The 23,620-nt window shown below is 35.2% G+C and overlaps 1 protein-coding gene across 3 annotated transcripts in view; it reads right to left on the bottom strand.

The window, feature by feature from the left end:
- PRKCZ (protein kinase C zeta) overlaps positions 1–23,620 on the bottom strand; it is a 77,818-nt gene that overhangs the window by 19,308 nt on the left and 34,890 nt on the right. For 2 of the 3 annotated variants that reach the window (XR_010886353.1, XM_067310855.1), the window contains 11 exons: positions 19,958–20,043; positions 19,201–19,332; positions 17,883–17,964; positions 16,801–16,853; positions 14,702–14,890; positions 11,369–11,466; positions 6,276–6,362; positions 5,404–5,539; positions 4,043–4,130; positions 3,148–3,267; positions 596–675 (listed from right to left, as the gene is read on the bottom strand). Coding sequence is in view for 1 of the 3 variants with exons in the window: in XM_067310855.1 (XP_067166956.1) it covers positions 596–675; positions 3,148–3,267; positions 4,043–4,130; positions 5,404–5,539; positions 6,276–6,362; positions 11,369–11,466; positions 14,702–14,890; positions 16,801–16,853; positions 17,883–17,964; positions 19,201–19,332; positions 19,958–20,043 (1,151 nt within the window). In the remaining 2 variants the exon portion in view is untranslated. Of the gene's footprint in view, positions 1–595; positions 676–2,151; positions 2,579–3,147; positions 3,268–4,042; positions 4,131–5,403; positions 5,540–6,275; positions 6,363–11,368; positions 11,467–14,701; positions 14,891–16,800; positions 16,854–17,882; positions 17,965–19,200; positions 19,333–19,957; positions 20,044–23,620 lie in introns of all 3 variants that reach the window. The other variant, XR_010886352.1, reaches the window with a different exon arrangement.

Genomic DNA, 23,620 nt, shown 5'->3' on the forward strand with positions numbered 1-23,620 from the left:
GTTACATGCTCTTTGATCAGTTAGTGAGGAAAGACTCCATTTTTGTCAAAGCCCATCTACATGACCCTAGCATCCCCAGTACTATGCAAACTGCTGGTAAGATATACACATTAGGCCTATCAAGGTGTGTGTGTATATATATATATATATATGTATGTATATATTTATTTATTTAACAAATGAAGTAGGTTTGAAAATTCATTCTAAACATGTTATCTTGCAACATTTCCTCAAAATAAAAAGTCTAGAATTGCATAGTACTGTATAATTCTTTTCCTTTTTTTCCTCCATTAAATATGACAGTGGTTCAACTGATTTTAATCAGCTTAAGTGAATAATTAGAACAGAAAAGACAGTTTATAAACACAAGTCTACAATCATTATTAACTGCGAGCTGGCTTTTAAATCAAGTTCTGTGCTAAAAAATTTTCTCAGTAATTCAACAATTAAGAAGTGTTTATTTTAAACAGACAGGATGTCAAGTTTTATAGATTTTCTTAATAGAAAGCAGATTAACTTCTTAACTTATATTCCTTCCAACAAAAAGCTCTAACTTCCAGATCTTAGATTCTAAAAATAAAAGAATGTCATTTACCTTGTTTAAAAATCCTTTTAAGACATGGGAGGCCTTGACAGAAAGAAACCTTGGAATCCGGATTGGCTTTTCAAGAATAACTGTTACAAGTTTAAAAACAGCAGTATTACTTTCTGTTTTAGGACATGCATCATAATTTCAAATGAAATACTATATTGTTTATCTAAGTTACCATTTGGACAATGAGAGGATATGGTAAATATTTAAAATAGCACTAACAAAAGGAGCTACATAATACAAGGTACTATTGAACTGACATTTCAAAATTTTCTAAATAAATTTTAGCTTATCTTTTTCTTCTACTTTTTCTAAAAACAGGGAATAAAAGCTTTTTAGTGTCCTTAGTATACGTATGTGGTCTTTTTAAACAATAATTGGGTTAATGTTATGCTGGTCAAGACCACCATGGCAGATTCTATGTTACATAAATGCATTAAGTAGTTTAAAGAACAAGTCTGCATTTTAAAGAGCAGGAGGCAACAGCTTTTGAAAGGGCTCTCCATGGCACAAAGACTGGCCAATCAAGGGGTATTTCTGAGGAAAACTGTTCTCTTCAAGACTCAGCTCAGACTATGCCTTTGCAATCCGTTCTTCAAACTGTAACAGAGCTTCTGTTGTAGAAATTCATGGCAAGTACTACCACTTCTGTTTAGAAAGCCTTATACGTCACTACCCCTGAAGGGTAAAACAGTTAAAAAAAAATAGCTTTATTAACTTCATCATAAGGAAACAGTAAAAGTTCTTTGGAACAAAACTACAGCTAGATACCGTTCTGTCAAAAAAGATCTTCCAATCCTCACGCCACACCGGATTTTAAAACTCATTGCCAGCCTGTAGACTGCCTTCTAACAAAGATGGCATCCCACACGATGCCAACCCTTCCATTTGTGATAGTATCACAGAATCACAAAGTAGCTGGGGTTAGAAGGTATCCCTGGAGAACATCTGGTCCAATCCCCCCTACTCAAGCAGGGTCAGCTAGAGCAGATTCCCAAGGACTGTATCCAATCTGGTTTTGAATATTTCCAAGGATGGAGACTCCACTACCTCTCTCTTCCAACCTGTTCCAGTGTTCAACCACTCTCACAGTAACAAAGTGTTTCCTTACATGCAAGTGGAAATTCCAATTTGTGCCCAGTGCCTCTCATTCTGTTACTCAGCACCGCTGAGAAGAGTCTGGCTCTGTCATCTTTATACCCTCCCATCAGATATTTATAGACATTGATAAGATTTCCACCTTCTCCCCCCTCCCCCCCCAGCCTTCTCTTCTCCAGGCTAAATAATCCCAGCTTTCTCAGCCACTCCTTGCATGAGAGATGCTCCAATCTCTTACTCATTTTCCTGGCCCTTCGCTGGACTTGCTCCATCTCTCTCCTGTACTGGGGGGCCCAAAATTAGACAAAGTGCTCCACATGTGGCCTCCTCAGTGCTGAGCAGAGGGGAAAAATCACCTCCCTCAACCTGCTGGCAGCACTCTTCCTAATGCGGCCTAGGACACCATTGGCCTTCTCTGCAATGAGGGCACATTGCTGGCTCATGTTCAGCTTGTTGCCTACCAGGTCCTTCTCTGTAAAGCTGCTTTCTGGCTGGTCAGCCCCCAGCCTGTACTGATGATGCATGGGGTCATTCCTCCCCAGGTGCAGGACTTTGCATTTGCCTTTGAACCTTTGCTGTTCATGAGGTTCTTCTCCACACATTTCTCCAGCCTGTTGGGGTCCCTACAAATGGCAGCGCAACCGTCTGGAGTATGAGCCGCCACTCCCAGTTTTGTATTGTCTGCAAACTTGCTGAGGGTGTGCTCAGTCCCATCATCCAGGTCATTAATGAAGAGGTTACTGAGTACTGGCCACAGTATCAACACCTGGGGGACATCTCTAGTGACCGGTCTCCAGCTGGACTTTGTGCTGCTGATCACAACCCTCTGAGCCTGGTGGTTCAGCCAGTTTTCGGTCCAATTACCTAGCCTGTACTTCATCAGCTTGCCTATGAGGATGTTATGGGAGAGAGTGTCAAAAGCCTTACTGAAGTCAAGGTAAACAACATCCACTGCTCTCCCCTCATCCGCCTCTTTCAAGCTAGTCATCTCATCGTAGCAGGTATCAGGTTGGTTAAGCGCAATTTCCCCTTTGGAAACCCATGCTGACTACATATGACATCTGACTAATGCTGACTAACATAGACATCTACAACCACAGATCTTTAGAATCTTGCTTTTGTTGGTTATTTCTGAACTCTGGACACTATAAACAATTTTTTTTATATATATATAATCTGAAGTAGGGTCCCAAATTCAAGACCTTTTTTCTCCTAGTTTAACAAAGTAGATTCCTGGGATGAGGAACCAGAAATGTTGTGGCCCTTTCCTATCTACAGTAGATCTATTGACAGCCATGAGATAGCATGAGATTTGAGAAAGGTCTGTGGTAGAAATCTAAAAGAAAGGCATAAACACTTCTAAATATCCTACTGCAACTGCTAAATTTCATTAGCTCTCCCCAACAGAATTCATGAAAAACAACAGAAAAAACACAAAATAATCAAAATGACTATACCTTGAAAGAGGTAATCTTCAGTATTCATGTCTGGATTGTCAGTAATGATATCAAACGGAGACCTTCCTGCCATCATTTCAAACATCAATACACCAAGAGCCCACCAGTCCACACTGAACCCTGTAAGTATTTACAGAGCAGTTTTCAGCCAGGACTCCTTGAATTTAGGCGTTATCTCTTATTTGTAAGCGAAGATTAATGGTCCACTTGCGCAAAAGACTGAAAGCCCTCTACTTTCATTGAAGCTACAGACATCATGGCTTATCGTATCATTGGATCAGACTTCAGAGTTTTCTGAATGCACACTAGAAATATAATTTGTATAGAAGTCTGTAGGTGTCCATCACGCAGCAGTGCTTCAAAGAAAACTCAGATTCAAAAAAGAATATTTAAGTTGAAAAACTTCAGATTTTTAAAAGAAGTTGAACATTATAATATCTTACCTAAATGACAGTACCCAATTCAACCTATTGAGCAAATCAGTTCTCAAACACCACCAGTTAAAAAGACTATTACAGTTTTGACTTCTGTATGAACAATGACTTTTTGTCATAGAATTTTATAAACTTTTCTTGGGGACAATTGCATTTTGAATGTAAAGAATGCCAAGGAATCTGTTTGGTTTTGCCATGGTATCTTTTAACAGTTCTTGTTTAGGAAAAAGCTAACTTTTGCTGTGTATGATTTAAGAGAAGCTGAAATGCATGCTACAGGAGATAAAACTATCTTTCATTTCAGATAAAACTAAACTGTACAACATGCATTCAATTTTCTCAACATATAATGGAACAAAAATAAGGAAGTTAACAATAAACGTATGTGAACCAACCTATAACTAGAACTTTGATTTGTGATTCACTATAACTACAGTGTCAAATTGTTTAGTCTGGCTTACCATATTCTTCGCCTCTGAGGATCTCTGGTGCAATATAATTTGGTGTTCCACAGAAAGTGCTTGTAGTGTCACCAGGGCCCAATCCTTCCTATATGCACAAAGCAGTTAAGCAATTTAAAAATGAGCTTTATGTCCAGGAATTTTGTTTAATTACACTTATAAAGCCAAGTCATTTTGGGAGTCTAAAGACCTTCCTTTTAAAAAAGGCAATACTAGACTGAAAAAAAATTCTTCGAAACTGGTGCAGTATTTATTTTCTGACGGGAATGAGACATTACCTTACCATAACATGCCTTAATCACGTTCTGAAATTAGTAAGGTAAATAAATAAATAAACAAATTAATATTGTACACTAAATCTCTGGACTCTAAGCAAAATCAAAGACAGTGCCAGTTGCAATTCTGGTTTCCGGGACTTATTCTCAACAGGAATTCAACTGAACCCTCATCTTGCTTTGCATAATATCCAGAAACAGTGTGGCAATAACAAGGAAACTTGAGGTCAAAACAGCAGCTCAGAGGCAATAGCAGATTTTGTCAGATTACAACCACTTCAATCATCTCTGGCATTCTGACTTTGCACGGATAAATTTTAAAGTTAGTATCTCCTACGCTAGTATCTTCTGTTGATGTTTTCTTGTTTTCCTATGCATCATTGTAAGTATATGCTACATTTTACCAAGCACTTTGAAAACAGTGCTTTTTAAACTGCTGCTTGGTGCCAAGGCTGCAGCATAAAAATTGAGAGTTCCTGTGAGGTTAACAATTTATGTAGCTTCTTTTCCAAAACCCCAGCCACAGAAAATGATTAATACAATTCATATTCACAGGAGCACAGGTATTAGAGCTGTAAAAGACCTTTTTAAAATCATACTTGTCTTAGAAATGTATTTTCTAACTTGAGTCACATAAGAAGTTAAATGAAAGAAAAACTTAGGCATTAGGCGAAGAATCAAAACTAACCTACCCAGGAACCTCTAGTGGTTCTAGCATCCTAAAATAAAAGCTAGCTAGAATATACTATCTTCAGTGGACTAGTGCAGGTATAAAAGCAGACTGCCTATATTTGGTGTTGGACTTGGGACAAACTTCTTTCATCCCCAAAAATGGCCCCATGACTTGCAACATTCAACAGAAAAATTTACTTAGGTCCTTGTTTTCAAAAGTCATTTTTCAGAGTAAAATTGCCATTCAGCAACCAAATTCTGGGCTCGCTAACACTAGTGTTAAGCTAAGTGTAATCATTCCAAGTTTTACTTTAGCATTGTTGGATGCAGTATTTGACTTAAAAGCATAACCAGAGAGATACACCACTGAATTACAAAGAAAGAGACAGAAAAAAAGCTAAGAAAGAATCTTACTTTGCACATGCCATAATCTGTTAATTTGATATGACCCTCTGCATCTAAAAGAACATTGTCCAGTTTTAAATCTCTGTAGATTATTCCTCTTTCATGTAGGAAGTTTAGAGCAATACAAATTTCAGCAGCATAAAACCTGAAATTACAAAGGAGAAAAATCATATTAACATAAAGATTGCATAAAAGTTAGTACAACTTTAAAAAAAATCTTGAAACATCAGCTTGCATCAATCAGCTTATCATCATCAACAGACACCAAAAAAGTTATGTTTATTCATAACTGATACTGAACTCATATATATATAAACATTCCTTAAAATGAATATGACAAATTAATTTCCTTTCCATTCCACTAATGAAGAAAATATAACCTGTATAACCTACAGATTTTTCTTCCTGAAAATGTCAAATAAACAAACATGCAAAAACTGTGCTTTCAGCTTAAGGACTACAATGAGATTTTTTTGTAGTGCCAAACCGTGCAAAGTAAGTTTTTCTTCTTCCTCCTAAATGCCATCATTTGATTAATTTAATACAAGATCAAAATGAAAATAGTTATACCTCCTATCAACATTTCAAAGATGTGTCAACTAAACATGAAGCAGTAAACAACAGTAAAGTAGTAACAGTTAGTTATTCCTATTACCTAATGCTTTGTTTCTTTTAAAAAATACATATCCTGTGAAAAAATATAAGTAACATCTCTTCCCAGGGCACTGCATCTATATTAAAAAAAAAACAAAACAAAAAAACCCATTTCATTCTTTCTTTGCAATTTATATTCTCTCAAGGAAAATAGTTTTGAAAGCATTTTATGCATCATTAAATAAAAACAACATAGAAGAACCACTAAAAATGTACTATTAAAATACCTTGCGTGTTCTTCAGGAAGTTTTCTTTGCCGTTGCATGTGAAACATAAGATCTCCCCCATTTACATACTCTATGACAAGAAACAATCTGAAAAATGTATAAAACAATTAATGGATTCCAAGGAAACTCTCAAGAAAAAATAAGTCACTATTCCTACCTAACCTTCCATTTTAAGCCATTTTCACTTCCACTCCTGCATTAGACTTAGTTTTCTTCTCAGACTAACAGAAACCAAGAGAGAAAAAACAGAATGTTTATCTGATCCACATTATGTATGATTATAACAGTCATTCAAATACAAATATGAATTGAGAAGCTGGACTAAATGAAAAGAAGATACAGCTGCTTACACAGGCTACTATTTGGTGAGAAACCTGCAGAATTATCTAAAACAGTATAAAAGATGACAGAATTTGACTAAAATGAATGATGTTACTATATAACTATTCCCTATTGAAGGCTTTTTTTTTTTTTAAATTAACTTTTATAGGACACAATTTCATATTATAAAATTTGCTTAGTGAGTGTATTGCTTTGAATAACATTCTGGTTGACTGAAAAAACCAAGCCTCCCCAAAACAATGCAAATAATTTAAAATAATGATTTTAACATGAAAATATACTTTTAAAATTGCATCAATTAAATTGTATACCTTTTTTAATTAAAGGTAATCAACCGGTAATCTGACACAGATTTACTTTGATATGATAGTTATTGTTACACTCTCTGCTTGACTAAATATGGTTCTTTTTTAAAAGCAAAGATGTGATATGAAACCTGAACAAATTCATAGCTGAAATATAGTTTAAATGCACTTATTAGGGTGAAAGTTTTCTGCACTGACAAAATCTGAAACTTCTCATTTATGATTTTGAAACGGTTTTGTCATGGGAAGGTCAGCATCTTTTAAAAATGACTATATGTTTGATTATTAACAATTAATGAGTAATCAGCACTACTAGAGGGATCAATAAATTGTTTGTGACATTAATTATGTAACTTAAGCTTGCTGTTTGTGCTGGTTCAGCTCCTGAAAAGCTCAAATGGATATACCAAAAGCAAGGATATTTTTCCAAACAAAGTTACATGCTCTAGCATATTCTTAATATACATTCATTCCTAGAGGGAAAATGTTCAGTTTTATTTGTATAGACAGATTCAGACTAAAGAATTTGAAGCATGAAAGACTCAATTCATGTATGTCCATTATTTATCTGCGTTGAACACTAAATCTGGCATGGTTAACAGGTTAGACAACTAAATCTCACCCTTTCTTCACTTTGCTAGGACCTTTATCTGTAGAAAAATGACAATCATCCAGTGCTATTGTATTTCAGCTCCTTGCCTAGTAGGGAAAACTCTACACATATTAACATGAAAACTCTGGTTTCCTAACAAAGGGAAAATTCTATTCACTAAAGTCCAACTCAGGATGCATTAGAGTTTATCTTTCGAGTACTTAACTCATATGCAGTGATTTCTCTCCTTCCTAGCACATTTTAACCAGAAAGAACATTGACTGAACTTGTATGAAATTTTACCCTGCTTAGTCTTACCCAACATGGTCTTTTTGACGTACTGATAATACAGCAACACTACTTGTTGTCACTTTTGAACTAGAGTAAGCTTGTAAAAGTCCAGATCTTCAAAGGTCTTTAGAACTTTCAGTATTGTCCAGACTTTTTTTTTTAAAAACTAAGTTGAATTATATTGAGAGGGCTGCAAGTATCTGAGACAGTCTTGCACATAATCCAATTCATCAGTACATATGCATGCACAGGAAAGTTCTACTTCGACTCAAGCAGAACTCCAGAGAACTAAGGGGAAAACCCTACTCAATGAATATGGAAAGGGCAGGGGGCAGGCCAAGGAAAAGGGATGAAGAAACAGAATCATGCCTGATGACTGTCATACTATTGAAGCACGCTAGACGCCTGTGTGATATTTAGGCATGCTCCTGTGAGATGTGAGAAGTTCAAGTTCTTGAGACAGATGAATAAGCAACATGGGGAAATTTTAGGCTCTGAATGTATACTAAAAGAACGTATAATGGACCCACTTCTTTTACTCTCTACACAGCATATTCACTAAATGGAAGACAGGGGCACAGAAAGGCTGCAGTGTCAATATTTATTTCCTCTGTAGAACTGAGTTTTGAAATGGTCTTCTCAAAACAAACATGTTCTCACTCAGTAGAATAAAGAAATATAGATGGAATCAAGAGCCATATAAAAAGACTTCTATTACATTTTGCAAGGAAGGTTTCATCCCTGTGAAAATATGATCTAGGCAATGCTGCCAAGGTCAGAGAGACCTACAAAATAGAAACATGCCGAGTGAGGCTTTCTTATGAAAGTTGAAGCTGTCCCAGGAGGCAGCATTTCCTTATACACCTACATTTCCAGAAGCTGAAAACTCCTTTCCACAAACCCACAACATACTTGAAAAATTTGCTACAGCGTCTCAGATGATTTTAAAACACATTCTTGGTAATGATTAGATACAGAAGATTATTTATATCCATAAATTTCTTTTGAAAAAGATTCTTCATTTGAAACACTTAAAATGCCCTTAGGTATTTTACTGAAACAGTAAACCAGGAACAATTATTGGATACATTACGGCTTGCAAGTCTTTCAGTGGCTTCTGCACAAGAATTAAGACTAAACTAAGTAATGCACAAATAAAATAAATACTGACAATTGTAATAGCTTATTACAGCATTCCAGACATCCCCCATTTCAAACTTCCCTCTCCTATCTAGGGGCATCTGGTATCTTGTCATCATCTAAAAGCTGCAATTTAAAATTGCATGTGTCAACTCATTCTCAACTGTACAAGTGTGTGAATAATGATAGTCCTTGCTGTTTTCAGGAGGATTTATTCAAACGTCTACAGCTTTGCAGGACTGAGGTTTCAGATTGTAACTATTCTTGAAAGACACTTATCTGGTAATTCTAGGCAAGCCCAGAGCATATATTTTATTACAGTAATAATAAAAAAGCATCACTAATATCTGAAACAATGTAAACAGCTATATTTATTGAATGGGCTAGTGACAGAATCCCAGAAAAGAAAAGTTTTTAAATCGCGTCTTTTCTAAGCATACATTTATTCTATCTTAAAAATGTATTTTATCTTAAAAAAATTATATAAAAGGGAAAACACACCAAATATGATTACATTTTAAAAAGTTTTTTTGCATTCTTCTTTTTAATAATACAGACTTATACACAAACTGTTCTCATATTGCGATGTTTTCTTTGGGTCAGTCATCAGCACAACCTGTTCTGGATAAGTTTATCAGCTTCTGATCAGTTTCTTGCTTGTATTTGATCCTGCAATGAAGTCATAACTCTGACTTTGTGACATTACAGCTATATCCATGACAACTGGCTGAAGTAACAAACATAAGATTATGGTTTCACTGCAGGGATAAGCCAGGCTGGAAAAAGAAGCCTCCTGAAAATAAATTCTGTAACAATGGCAATGCAGAAACCATTGACTACCTTCAGTGTATTTTTTCCCATTTCTCTTCCTCCACTATGATGTTACACTATCAAAGTGGCATGCAAAATGTATTTCTATGGCTAACTTCAGCCTTCCCCCCCACCAACAATATTTAAAAGAAACTTCATCCTCAGTAGTTCCCCCTTTCATACCTTCAGATTAGATGTTTAAAGCTATTAATTTGATGAGGTGTTTGTGAATGTTTAACGATCTCAGTTTCCATTTGTGTGGGGAGTTGTTGCTTTTGTTTGTTTTCCTCTTCCTTCCAGCCTCTCCTTGCAGGAGGAATTTCTTTTAGCCAAATCTTTAGTCAGTCACCTTTGGAAATGATTTTTTTTCTCCCTGGTCCAAAGTACTCTCTAGTTTACAGACCTTCAGAACACTTTTATACAGCTTCTTTACTTCCTTTATCTTTGCTGTATTTTTCCTGCTAGGAAAAAGCTTGTTCCTGTGACTGTGGCCTTTAAGGGGTTGAAAGTTAGAGGACTGAAGAAATGGCATATTACCTGGATTTGTATTTTAATAATTTATAAGCCATACTAGTGAACAGGTGGTTCTTTCTCAAGGATAAATGACTAGATAATCCATGAAGACTGCATAAAACAGCGTATATATTACAGTGCATGCCACTTGAGTAATCATGATACAAGGTTATGATTATGGTATATGTCATTTTGTATTATAAAAGATTAACAGTAAAATAGGCATTTTTATGAAAACGCTTAAAAAAAATGACAACATGCACCTTCCCCAGCCATGTACATAAACATTTGAATAGAAGTTCTTCATTTTATTAGCAAACAATCCACTTTGGATTGTGCATGCAAGGACAAAAAAATTTAGTATTTCAAAGTAACTAAGAATTTATTAAATACCTTTTCCAAAAGAAGAAACTACAGGCTCACAAGCCTTATATAGGTCAAAAATACTTCTTCACATGTATATAGATTCATAGTTGTTCAAATTACATAGGACAGTTCTTTCCAGATGTCCCAGTATGTATCCTGCTAGAACACACAGCACTAGTAAACATTTACTGAAATATTTTTTTTCTTTTTGAACACGAACAAAAGGATATAACTGCCTTTTGCTCAAGTCCAGGAGTCATTTATCTGGATATTTATATATTTGCATATAACTATATTACTGAGCAGCCCACTTTTTTCTTACACTATTTTGAAGAAAGAGAACTACAACAGGACATGATCTGGCCCTTATCTGTAGAAACAGGTATTATAAGCTCTCTCTTACAAAGCTCTGTTCTGCCCTGCTATCATCCCCTTACTCCTGAAGTCACATTGCCCTGCACACAGCACACTGTTCCTTCTCTTTCTCTTCCTTCTTCTCCCTTCTGATTCAGAGTCAGAAATCCCTGCCTTTTGCTGCACCTCACAGCCCTTGGCTACACTGCTCCCACAGAATTGGCTTTGTTGTGGCACTGAATCCCTGGCTATACTAATGCTTCCTTCCAAAGATTTCTGACTACGTGATGGAAGTGTTCAATGGTTATGTTTGTTTTATGAGAAGCAGTTAGTACAATGATCAAGACTTTCAAGACAAAATAATTTCAGATCTTTCTTACCGACTTGTTGTTTGAAAGCATGAATGTAAACCAACTAGGAATGGGTTACTGGATGCCTGTTCAAACACATGTTTCTCTGTCTGTACCCAATCAATATCCTGAAATAGAGTAATTGAACAATCAGAACTTCTGCCGGATAACCTGCTGTTGGCAATCCCAGAAAACAAATGGTAAGTACCTATGCTCCCTTATACATACTGTCATTGTAACAAGTGTTCTTCAGAAAGAGAAAAGCCCCTAAATCTGGAGGAAGTTACAAAACATTTAAATTCAATTATAATATCAGATATATCTTAACCATTTAGAAAGGTCCATACAAATTTTTTAAACCCATTTAAAATACCATATATCTAGAGTATTTGTGATACACTGATTACACTGGCTGATAGAATTACATTCAATTATCATAGATAAATGACCTTAAAGTTGCTTAAGCCATTCAAGCCAATAATTCAAGCAGTGTGAATCTCCATGTTTTAAAACGCTCAAATCAACTGAACTTCATTTGTTCATCTGAAAGTCAAAATGAACTCAGTGAAACTATGAAAACCTGTTTAGCTTGACAAAAACAACAACAACAACAAAACACTCTTAACAGTATCACAGACTACCATTAATACTTCAACAGGGTGAAGTCCTGGCTACCATAGTGCAATACCATGTAACAAAGAACACAGCAAGACTTGACTGATCCTAGCACAGTACTGCAAAATTCAGATCCATCAAAAAACCAAAATAATTAAAAATTCATTTTTACATAAGCACAGAAAACTTATGCCTTGTGGACAGCTGATCTCAGCAGTAGATATTCAGTCTTCATGCAATGCACAGATCATGTACCACCCTGCAAACACTCAGTACTCTGCCAGTAAACTAGTGATATCATTGCTCTAAAACTCTGTTTCCAACAGACACTTCACCTCTTGAGCCAATCTGGAGAAAACCAAGACAGACACTGAGAAACTAGGCCTTCCTGTCTGGAATAATTAGTGAAAACATTGTATGAAGAGAAAACAAAGATTTCAACCTGAGGACAACACGTCTGGCTGAGCAACCAAAATCTCAAAGGTTGTTAAGAAGTGTCAAATACATATAAATTTGTTCAGGTTTTGTGCTTATGCACTCCTGAAGACATCTTGGAAGGGGCAAACATGGGTCCAAATATAAGCCAAAACCAAAAATTTTAATAAAACAATAAATTTGTTTTTACTGAATAAGCTCCTTAAAAGACTAGTACAATACAACTTTGGTTTTGAAGTGTACTAGTATACCAGTATTGTACTAGGGTACTATTGTACACAGGATTAAGCTTAGGAAAAAATTCCATAGTAGCAGCTGAGGTATTTGTTTGCTTCAGTCTTTTGGGGGAAGCATTCGTTTGTCTCCGATATTATCCATCACACGCAAAGTGCTGGCAGATTTAATTGTATTGATATCTGCTATGTAATTACTTTTTATCAGTGAAACACTTACTAGGTGAAATTTCCATTACTTGCAATATCTCATGTGTTCACAGAATTCAACAGATTTCCTATCAATTCCCAGCATTCCATTATACAGCCTATCTTACAGAAAAGAAAAACAATTAGCTCAATCTTCTATGTCATTATGTATGAAAACTACTATTCAAATGAGGACAACTTTTCTTATCCACCTCTGATTCTTAGGAATAACTGCATACTCCATTAAATATTTCTCTTTAGCTTCTACTTTCTTGGAAAAACATATGTTATAAAGAAATATCAAATAAACTATGCAGCAGTCTGATTTTCAGTCACAAAAGACAGATTAAATTGAGCAGGCCAAAATATTTTAGAAAAAAAAACTTTGTAACTTTGTTCTCCTAACCTTAGTCTCTGGAATAATGACATAGATGGCTACTAAAGAATCTCATTAAAACTGCCAACACAATCAGTGCTTAAAACTATATCCCCCTCCCCCAACAACTTTCTGGAAACCCAGTTTTCCTCAGACCATAAAACTAATATAACATTGTCAGGTTAAAAGTCACATTTGTATTTGAAAAATTCTCTATTGTAAGAACAGCTATAGAAGGAATTCCTTACTAGGTCAAACTGACAGTCTATCTGCTCTTTGTATTATTAGAGCATGGGATTTCACCCCACAAGGATAACACAATACTTGTTTTTAAGCAAGTATTTTATGCTGTCACACTTCATATAATCCTTCAGATACACTGTCACTCCCCCACCAGTATGTCACAATGTAGCATTCCAATAAAGCTGGTAGCCTGAAAACATTTGCTTTTCTCCTCCTTTCTGTCACGTCTGAGACAGTTGTTGCATCAGGGCTGTTGTCTGATACCAACTATTCTAGTTACCCTATCCCGTTTCATTACTTAACATTGCACGTTCCAGTCCAATGGCATTGTGGATGGCCCAGTCTGCCTTATTTGCTTTGATTTCTTTATTTCCTTTCTATTATTTTCATAAGTGTAATGAACCAATCTAGTCCTCTCATGAAGTCTGAATATTATAGCAAAAAGATGGAGAAAGTTTTTTCCAGGCTTTTTGTTTTTGCCTTTCCCCTCCCCTAATTTAGGCATTTGAGATACCATATTATAAAAAAAAATTTAACAGAATTTTAAAAATAATTAAGAAATGTAGCACTAATTTGTAGGGGATACTGAATTTTTTAATAAACCAGTTAACCATACTGACTTTAAATGATAGTAGCATAATTTTTTAAACACATGGAAAAAATAAACCAGAGTATTGTGTCACTTGTACATAAGCTCTATAATTGTGATTTAAATATATACTTATATATAGTTGTGATTTAAATGTATATTTATACATTTAAATATATATATTTCTATGCGTTTCTAAGCATGTACTGAAAAACAACCTCTATGCACAAAAACTTTATGTCTATTACATGAAACTGTTCTTAAACACCAAGAAGACAATTTCAGTTCCTATTCCAAACAGAGAAACAGTATTTTGCTGATGAATCCATCTGCCCTGGAAAATAACATCTTTGTTTTCTTTTAAAATTAAGTGCCCAAATTCCACCCTATTTATCCCATTACTAACAGATCAGCACATCTAAGATGGAAGAATATTTTTCATATGCATTCTACTAAGTCTTTATTATTAGTTATTAAATGTTATTAAAATAATGGACATTTCTCAGATTTTATCTCAGTGCTACACTTCACACTCATAGTTGATGAAAAATTAGTTCACAAGTCAGCAAAACTATTACAGAAATGCTGTCTAAAACTTCAGCTGCTCTTAGTTGAATGCTTTTTGTTAAACAATACCAAGTTTTTATGATATGGAATGGATTACAATTAACACAGAGTTTTACCTCATCATCATGAACCAATTCCTTTTTCACTACTTTCATGGCATAAATTTGATCATTCTTTTTTAACCGAACTAAAAGAACTTTGGCATAGCTTCCACGTCCAATAACTCTGATTAAGTCAAAGTCCTGTAGTCCAAGCCCCTGAGAAATCTTAATTCCATCCATTCCATCAATGACTGGTTTGATATCCTGTATAAAAAGAAACAAATAGATGCTAGAGAGAGAAGACATTTTCATAACAAATAACTATTACAGCAAAGAGACCTTTAAGCACTGGACAAGATTTGCTGAGTTTTTACACCATTGTCACTGGCACACAGACATGAATAGCAGACTATAACAATTTAAGAAATTTCTTATCGGTATTATTTCTGCTTTTACTAGGAAATGCTGTGTTCTCAAGGCAGTAGTTTAATGAATGATTAAATATTCCCTACTAGAAAATAAAAGGTAATGCCTAAAGAAATGAGGTTTTATTCAAATTCTCAAACCATAAGCCATGTAGAATTACAGTTCACTCCATGCAAATTCTGTCTTTAATATTCTGATGGATGTTGCAGAACAAGTTTACAAAGGCTATCTAAAGAAGAGACATACAGAAACAATAATTTCCTGATGAATATACCTGCCTTGGTATGAGTTTATGCAACTCTCATCTATATCAAATTCACTAGTTTAATGAAAATGAAGATTTCTAATAGCTGCCTGAAAACATGCAGAAGCAGATGCTGGTTTCTCGAAAGAAAGAATGTGCAGGAAATATTCCACTATGAAGAACATGATTTTAAAATTTAAAATTTATCTTAGAAAATAAATAATATCTATTTTCTGGAATGAAAACACATGTCTAGGCTTGTCAAAATTAAGACTGAAGATCAAGCAGTTGAACTAGAAAAAGTACAACAGGCACTTTGATAACCCATGCTTTACCAGTGTATACAATGCTTTGACATACTTCTATGGTCTATTTTTATCTGACCTCATACTACTGTACTTGTAGTCAGATCAACATTCTGCTGAACTATGGAAAGCGTTTATATAAAGAATCTTGATCTAGGATTGACTGGTATTAGAAGAGATTGCTCTAAGCTTAAAGATCTAGTCAACAAAACTCCCAGAATGCAGCATCCTCTCTGTAGGATACCTTAAATTAATTTACTAAAGCTCAAAAGGAATATAGGAAAGTCAGAGCAGTGTAATTCAGGATGGCTGAACAAAGTCAGCATCCAAAATTTAAATGTGAACACCATCTGAGCACTACTACAATAGAAGTCAGTAATTCCAGATAGCAACTAAAATTCTCCAGTGTGTTTCAAATTTATACCTTTCTGTCTCTGAAATTGAGACAAAACCTAAAGACGTGCCTGAAAATAAGGCAGTTACTTGCCCAAGAGCAGGAACTGCTGAAGTGTGAATGAATGACAATGACAAGGATTGTAGTGGAGGTAGAGAAAAGAAGGTGCAGGCTTGCTGGTAGTGGGAAAACAACCTGCTAGCGCTCCAAGTGCATTCTACTTATTTCATATATGCCAGAAGCATTCAAAAGCAATTCTTTTTAAGCCCTTTAGAGTTATTTAAAGCATACTGGGATTTTTCAAACTGCTTTAAGGGAATAACATTCTTAGTGTGCCAGACACTCTACATAAGGGCTAACACCAGAACACAAGCATATGTTATTCTACTTTTATTTCCACATGAGCTCTCTATAATTGAGAAGGTATTATTTATATGAAACATTTCAAAGAGCTGGATAGTTAACGTATTACCAGACTGAACCAGTTTTACAGTGTTAGCTTGAGGACGGTAAGAGGTGTACCTCCATTAGAAAGGGCAGAAAGGACAAAATGTTAAAGCCACTGTATGTTGCAGGGGCCAATAAACTCAAATCCTCTGATAAATCACTGTTGTTCTAACATGAATGGAGGGGGAAAAAAAAAGATAAAAAATGTTGAAAAATACCAATTTTCAGAAGAGAAACAGACTTTTTTTATATGGTAGCAGAAAAAAAATATAGGACAAATATAATCAGCTACTTTAGAGAAATTGTATGATTAAGAGTATGCGCAAGTGTGAATTGCAATCATATTTTTAAAACATACCTCAGAGTCATCTTTAATGTTGTCATGCTTCCGGTTTGAAGGCAGGTAAGGAACTGCAAAATAAAGAAAATAAACCAAAGTAGGATGTTTGTTAAAGCCTTCATTAGAAATCATTAAAAAAAATGATAAATAGAAAGATGATTTAGTAGCTTCGGGTTAACAGTTTGCTTTGCTTGGTCAAATTTTCCACTTTACTTTCCTAATCCTGACAGCAGCTCCTAAGGGCACTGCAGAGAGAACTAACTCTGAGAAAGTAAGAAAGGCCTTTTGAAATTCAATGAACCTTTGAGCTCATAACAGTATCTGACAAGGTCCAGAGAGTCACTTTTGGAAAGGAGGACCAGGCATGGTAAATGGATTGTTGAACCAAGACAAGCTAAACCATCAAAAATATCGATTGGGGGGAGGGGGGGGAAATCCCAAACCCCACAAAATTAAGAAATACTTAAAGTTTTAAGGTGCACTTACACTGGCATTGTAGTTTGGATCTGAAGCTCAATTTTTGGTTTGTTTGAAGAGAAAAATCTCCTGTTGTTGCCAGTTGCTACATGATTTAGTTCACATTATGGAATGGTTTCAGAGCATATGAATTTAGGATGAAATTGAATAAGATGACACATTTCAGAAGTACACTTACTGTACCCCAGTCCTTAATGGGTATTTAGTCCATGGGGCTAAATTAGAGCTAGTCCAAAGTAAACTTCCAAAGATGTAGGTAAAAATGGAAAATCCCTCCCTGTTCCAACTGTTTTGCTCTACAGATCCAATCCATCACTTCACACTGCTTGTTAATATAAAGAGAGCCTTATTGCTGCAATCCAGCTGAGAGTTTAACTCTTAACCTTACTAAACACAGAAAAGGCAACTGTAAACCCTAATCTCAAGGTTAAAGATCTCATCATCTGAACTTAGTTATCCAAGGATGTTACAGAAAGCAAAATTACCAACTTCACAAACATAACATTTAATAACTTACATTTTCATAGATTTTTGGACAACTACCTAGCACCATGCTACCATACCAATACTCTTATCCAAATAATGAAGCAGGTGAATTATATCCTAACAGGAAAAATACTCACTTCCATCAGTTTCTTCTGAGGGGACATCAGCTTCATCATTTTTATCATCTAACTGAGGTTCCTGGGAAGGCATGGCCGAATCCTTGCAAAATACATAAATTACACAGGGCGGGGGGGAAGGGGGGAATCATCAGTTAAGGCAGTCCCTTTTAAACAGGTATGCCTTGCCATAAAAATACAGTATGATGAGAACCTTATATCTGCAGCTTCCAGAAAGAAAATAGGAGTTTGCAGAAAGTATTTTGGAATGTTAGTATTTTGCAATGCTTTACAAAACCCATTTTCCAAAAAGTCAAGTGCTATTTCAAGTCTTATGTAACAATGACTCATGTTTAACTGCCTTCTAAAAGTAAGACCAGCACATTTTGCTGCAAAATTCAAACTTGAAGACTTCGAGTCCATCTCATGTAACTGCAACCAAATAAACAGACTTCAGTATGATGTTACATGCTCAATTTAAAGCTTTGGTATATTCCTCTCCTGTTTAAAAACATTAACTGTAACAGACCCATTATGCAAAAGTACTGCATAAATTGATAATGGTCACAATAACAAATATTTTTGTAATATGTTTGGACCCTGGTCTCAACCACAACACATAACAAGATGTATTATTATTCAAGCAGATGTAACAACATGCATAAGTAAAATGGCAAAAAAACCTAGTAATGTCAAGACAAGCCATATGCAGCACCGGTAGAGACAAATAATGTTTTTAGCTTCTAGTTAGAAAAGTGATGATGCAGCAACTGTTGGGATACTGTTTACAGTCTGTGACAAGCATGGGGAAGGGCTAAAATTTAGGAACAGAGATTAAAGTTTAAAGCCTAGAAAAGATACTAGAGTTGCTGCTGGAATATATGAGGGAAAGGATGGAGGGGAAGAGAATAGCATTGGAGAGATTGAGATGGCAAAAAACATGAAAGCAACAAAAGCCCTTTTGCAACCAGTGGTACAAAACACACAAGTGCCTTTGTTCTTAAAAGATTTCTACAACCTAAAAGGAACAAACACTAAGGCTCTCAATGTCAACTCCTTATCAACATGTAAAATGCATTATTTCTTCTGGAAAATTCAAACTCAAGCTTGCTAGCACTTAAGTTGCATCACAAACTTTGTTTTCTCACTTTGTCTCTACTGCTGACAATTCAAAGGCCTGTCCTTCACAGACTTTTTGGAAACTGAAACTAAAATACCAAGCATTACCAATGTTATGATCCACAACCATACACAGTGTTTATTACTTAGGATGCATGTCTGGAAATCACAAAACAGGACACAATAAGACATCTTAGCTTTATACAGAATGCAAACTTACCATATGCCTTTTGCAGGTCAGTGGAACAAGTATATGACAACGTTTATGGACCAACAATTTGCAGTTGATACACTTGTAGCCTTGCCTTCCCAGACCCCATATCCTCTCACTGCATTGGCCACAGTATGCTCTCTAAAAGCCAGAATGTATATTATTAATTTCAATTACCAGTTTCCTTCTATGGGCTGGCAGTTATCTAGCAGAAAGAACCTATCCTACCCACGTCCTAATAAATATTCAATAATAAAATTGATCGTTGTCTTTTTTTAAGTCAGATTCTTAACGTAGTTGTATTTTTGTTCAACACACTAGATTTTTTTCTTAATTAGATTATATACTACCTTAGATTCAAAACAGTTAAAACTAATATCAAAAGCTCTAATCTTAAAGAATAAATGAGGAAAAAATACTGAAGGTAAAAATTATGCTAATAAGCAATCAAAATGACAAAGGGTGGAGAGGAAAAAAGCTCATATAAGTATGTATCAGTTTAAGTATTCATGAAAATAGTTTTTAGAAACTTTAAAAAAGACTTTTCAACCAATCATATATTATTAACTCCACCCCAGATTCAAAGACTTGTGAGTTTTTGATTGTTATGCACTGAATAAGACTGCACAGACTGAGAAGTCACATGAATAAGCATCTTGCTTTTCCTTTCTTTTCACCACTCTCCCCACACACAAAAAGCATGGATTGAGAAAACAATAACTGCAGAACATTACCAAAATGCAACATTTTATGCAACAGTACTCACTCTGTTAAAACGTTTGGCCTGAAACAAATGCCCATTGACTCGGTACAGCTTCCTCCATCTTCTGGCTCCACGGCGGTAGATTGATTCTAAGAAAGAAATTAAAAAGGTGTAAAGCAGCAGCATGGTAGCACAGCAAAACCAGACACACTATGTCAGGCAAGTTGTGGCTTAAAACGATCTTGTTTTTCTAAATATCAATGCATAGCTAAAGTCCCTGCTGAGTTTTTTTTCCCCCCCTCCCCCTTTTATAAAGGCAGCCTTAAATGACATATTCTGGAGGATGTGTTTTTACCATTGCCTCTCCCTTTTCTCTGTTCCTGTCTTTCTCACACGATCATAATCTTGTTACAGTTTCTTGGCTGTTTGCTGGTTCAAGCTCAGGTGAGAGAGACAGATAACAGTTAAAGAAACAGCTTCCTCTAGTAAAATTATGATGCTTATCTCACTATGTCAAACTGATGTATAAACATGTAAGGGATGTTAGGTGCTAACAATGTTTAAAACATGCAGTATTAAAGGTGTTACAAATCAAGAGTTACATTATTTGACCTCATTTTTATCTGGTCTAGAAAACACTACCAAAATATTTCCTTGGCTATAGAAATAGTTCAAATGTGTTTCTGCAATTATTTCTAAGACATGACAATAAGAAATCATTTTTAAGCTATTAAGAATAGATTTCAAGAGGCCATACAAGACAGTACCTAGCATCTATTGCAAGTTTACTTTTGTTGCTGCTTTGCACAAAAATATGTACAATCTTTATTTATAAGACTAATTAGAGATTTGATATTCAGTATTAAGTGTTGAAAAATGTGTTATGCAACACTAGTACAGTTCAGAGCTACATGCAGCTGCAAAGGACACAGCCATTCCCTGCCACATAAACAGAATCATGTGCTTTCTATAGCTGGTAATGCTAGTGGGTACTGGGTGAAGTGGAGAGGATGGGGGGGGGGGGGAAGAGGGGGATGAACTAAGCAGAAAAGTCAACAGTGATATTAAAACTTACTGTATACTCCTGACATCAAGAGGCTAAAAAAAACCCAAACACAGAAGAACACACAACCCCCCTCTCCAACCACAAAAATTGCACAAAACACAAAAAAGCAACACTCCCAAAAAAAGCAAAAAACCCCAAACTCATAGATTTAGCATGATTTTAAAAGATAATAGATGTAATTAGAACTAATTATTTAACAGATTCACAGATTTAAATTTCTTTAAAAGTTCCCAAAGTTTACTATGATATTATTTAAAGCTATGAAGCATATTTTAGATGGCAATGAAGTATTTCAACATGAAGCACAGACTACAGACTATTAAAAATAGACCAGATAAGCATGGCATATCCCCTTAAACATTTTCTGGAAAAATATCTTGAAAAGTGTTTTTATTGGTGTTATAATATCCTATTACTTTCAAAAAAAGTGATTTCTTATTTAGATATTATATAAAAGCCATCTTCAGTAGCACAATGAATTAAATTTCCAAGTAAAGTTTTAACTGTATGTCTTTTTAAAAAAAGAAAATTTATACTGTTTATAATGCAACTTAAAACAGACAACAGCTTGTACAAAATAAATTTTACCTAATGTAGAGAAAAATCAGTAAGTAATGCAATTTCATAGGGAACAGAGAACTAAACAGCATGCGAAGTATAAATAACTCTCTCTGAGAAGATAAAAACAGTAAAATTGACATTTTTGAGCTCTTATTGACACTAACATATTCAGATGCTACATTTGGTACCTAGGCACACTGACTCTGCCAACTGAAACAATTCAGTTTCTCAGTAAGTGAATGAGTTTGTTCAGTCTAAGATGATCCTCACTTCTTCCCTGTCCTCCTAAAAAGGGCTGTCATATTGCTGTAGTTTTCTCTTTAAGCATCACAACTTTTCCATAAGACTCAGTCATAAAGTTGGATAGGTTCTTTTTGTTCATTTTTGACCTAGAGTCCAATATTATGTTGGCTCTTAAGGCTGTCTTCTAATCAAGTCTAATACAAGTGGAACCGATTCCATAACTCAAGATGATATCTAGAGAAATATGCAGTGTTAACTAAATTATCCCAGATAATATAGAAAAGAACATCCTTAATATAAACTCTTTGATAGACTTGATTTATAAACATTGCTATATCATGGCAAGGTGTAAAATTATAATCCCTCAGAAGTTAACACAAAGCAATCTTTAGCATTCATCTTTAATGTTTCTGGCTTTTAAGTATCAAATAACATTAGTTCTAAATATTCACACCTTATCAATAACCATTCCTTTTTCCCCACATTTTTATGGTCAAAACATAATTCAAGAAGTACTTTTTCTTAGTGGAAGTATTACTTTAACCTAAACTTGAGCAAGCCAAAAATCATATGCTACTGACATGCAATGTGCAAACACTGAATGTAATGGGTCTGATTTTAAATATTCTACTTCCGTTCTTCAATAGTAAGGCACAAAAATACTAAAATTTCTGTTACTCCGCAAGCTTCAGGCCCAACTCTAAATATTCACATATAATTTTATTTGCTTGGGCAAACGTTTGCTTTACAAGAGTTTGAAACAGACATGGCACTTTATTAAATGAGGTGTTAACTATTTGGGGGCAGGGGGACCTTCTCAAAGAAGATGAAAGACTACATGTCACAGAGGTGGCAGACATGCAGCTGCTAGAATAGAGGTGTCTCACTTGGTATGTTTGACTCAAACAGCTCTTCAAAATCTGCTAAATACAAGCTTTCTTTAAAGAAAACAAAAGAATCTACCTTCCTAAGTGCAATGAAAATTTAAATGAGAACTTGGCAGAATTATTTTATTAGGCAGTGCAGGCAGTTAGGCAGTTTTTGCCTAAAAAAGTGCTCAGAAAAATGAACTTCACTGATAACAATCAACAGAAAACTTAATCCTTTAAAAAGCAATCAGTAAGCATTTGTAATTGTCAGATGGACACAGTCCAACAAAACAGAACTAATGAAGAGAAAGTATTTGAAGAGGAGGGAACAGTTTGAAGAAGAGGGAACAGACTGAAAGAATGACTGAAGACTAAAACATAGCAGTGTTACAGATGAGCATGTTTTCCTGTTATCTGATGCTTTAGGCAACCACTAAGACATTAGTGGTTATCACAACTGAAAAAGGAGAGTTACTGAAGTTGTAGCTTACTTCAGATCTTTCCGCAGACTTCCTTTGGAACCACCTTCCTAACCACTTGAGATTTGTTGAGTTCAACAGGAGAAAGGTGTGAAACCCCTAACCTTTTGGTCCAAATAAACAAACTTCCAGTATTTGCTGTCAATCCAAATCTCAAGAAGCATCAAAGCAGCTATGGATTCAGTAAGTTGTGAATCTGGATCATAAAAATACAATATTCGTCCTTACTTATTTCTCTGATTGTTTCCTTAAATCCTCCATTCATAACTGTAGGTTTATCAGGGTTATTTTTTTAGTCAGTTTATCCAAGTCCTTATAGCAAGACACTTGATACACCAAGCAATTGCGTGGGCCACGTATAACAGAAAAAAACCTAACACTAACTCTGCATAAAATAGATGATCACACTTGCAGCTTCACTGCAACCTGGAGGAAGAAAAAGGCATTCATATAACCACAGAGAGTTTTCATACCAGCAAAGAATGAAGTTTCTTTCATTCTCTCTGAG

Source organism: Apteryx mantelli, chromosome 26 (genome assembly GCF_036417845.1).
Source record: "Apteryx mantelli isolate bAptMan1 chromosome 26, bAptMan1.hap1, whole genome shotgun sequence".
Lineage (NCBI taxonomy): Eukaryota > Metazoa > Chordata > Aves > Apterygiformes > Apterygidae > Apteryx > Apteryx mantelli.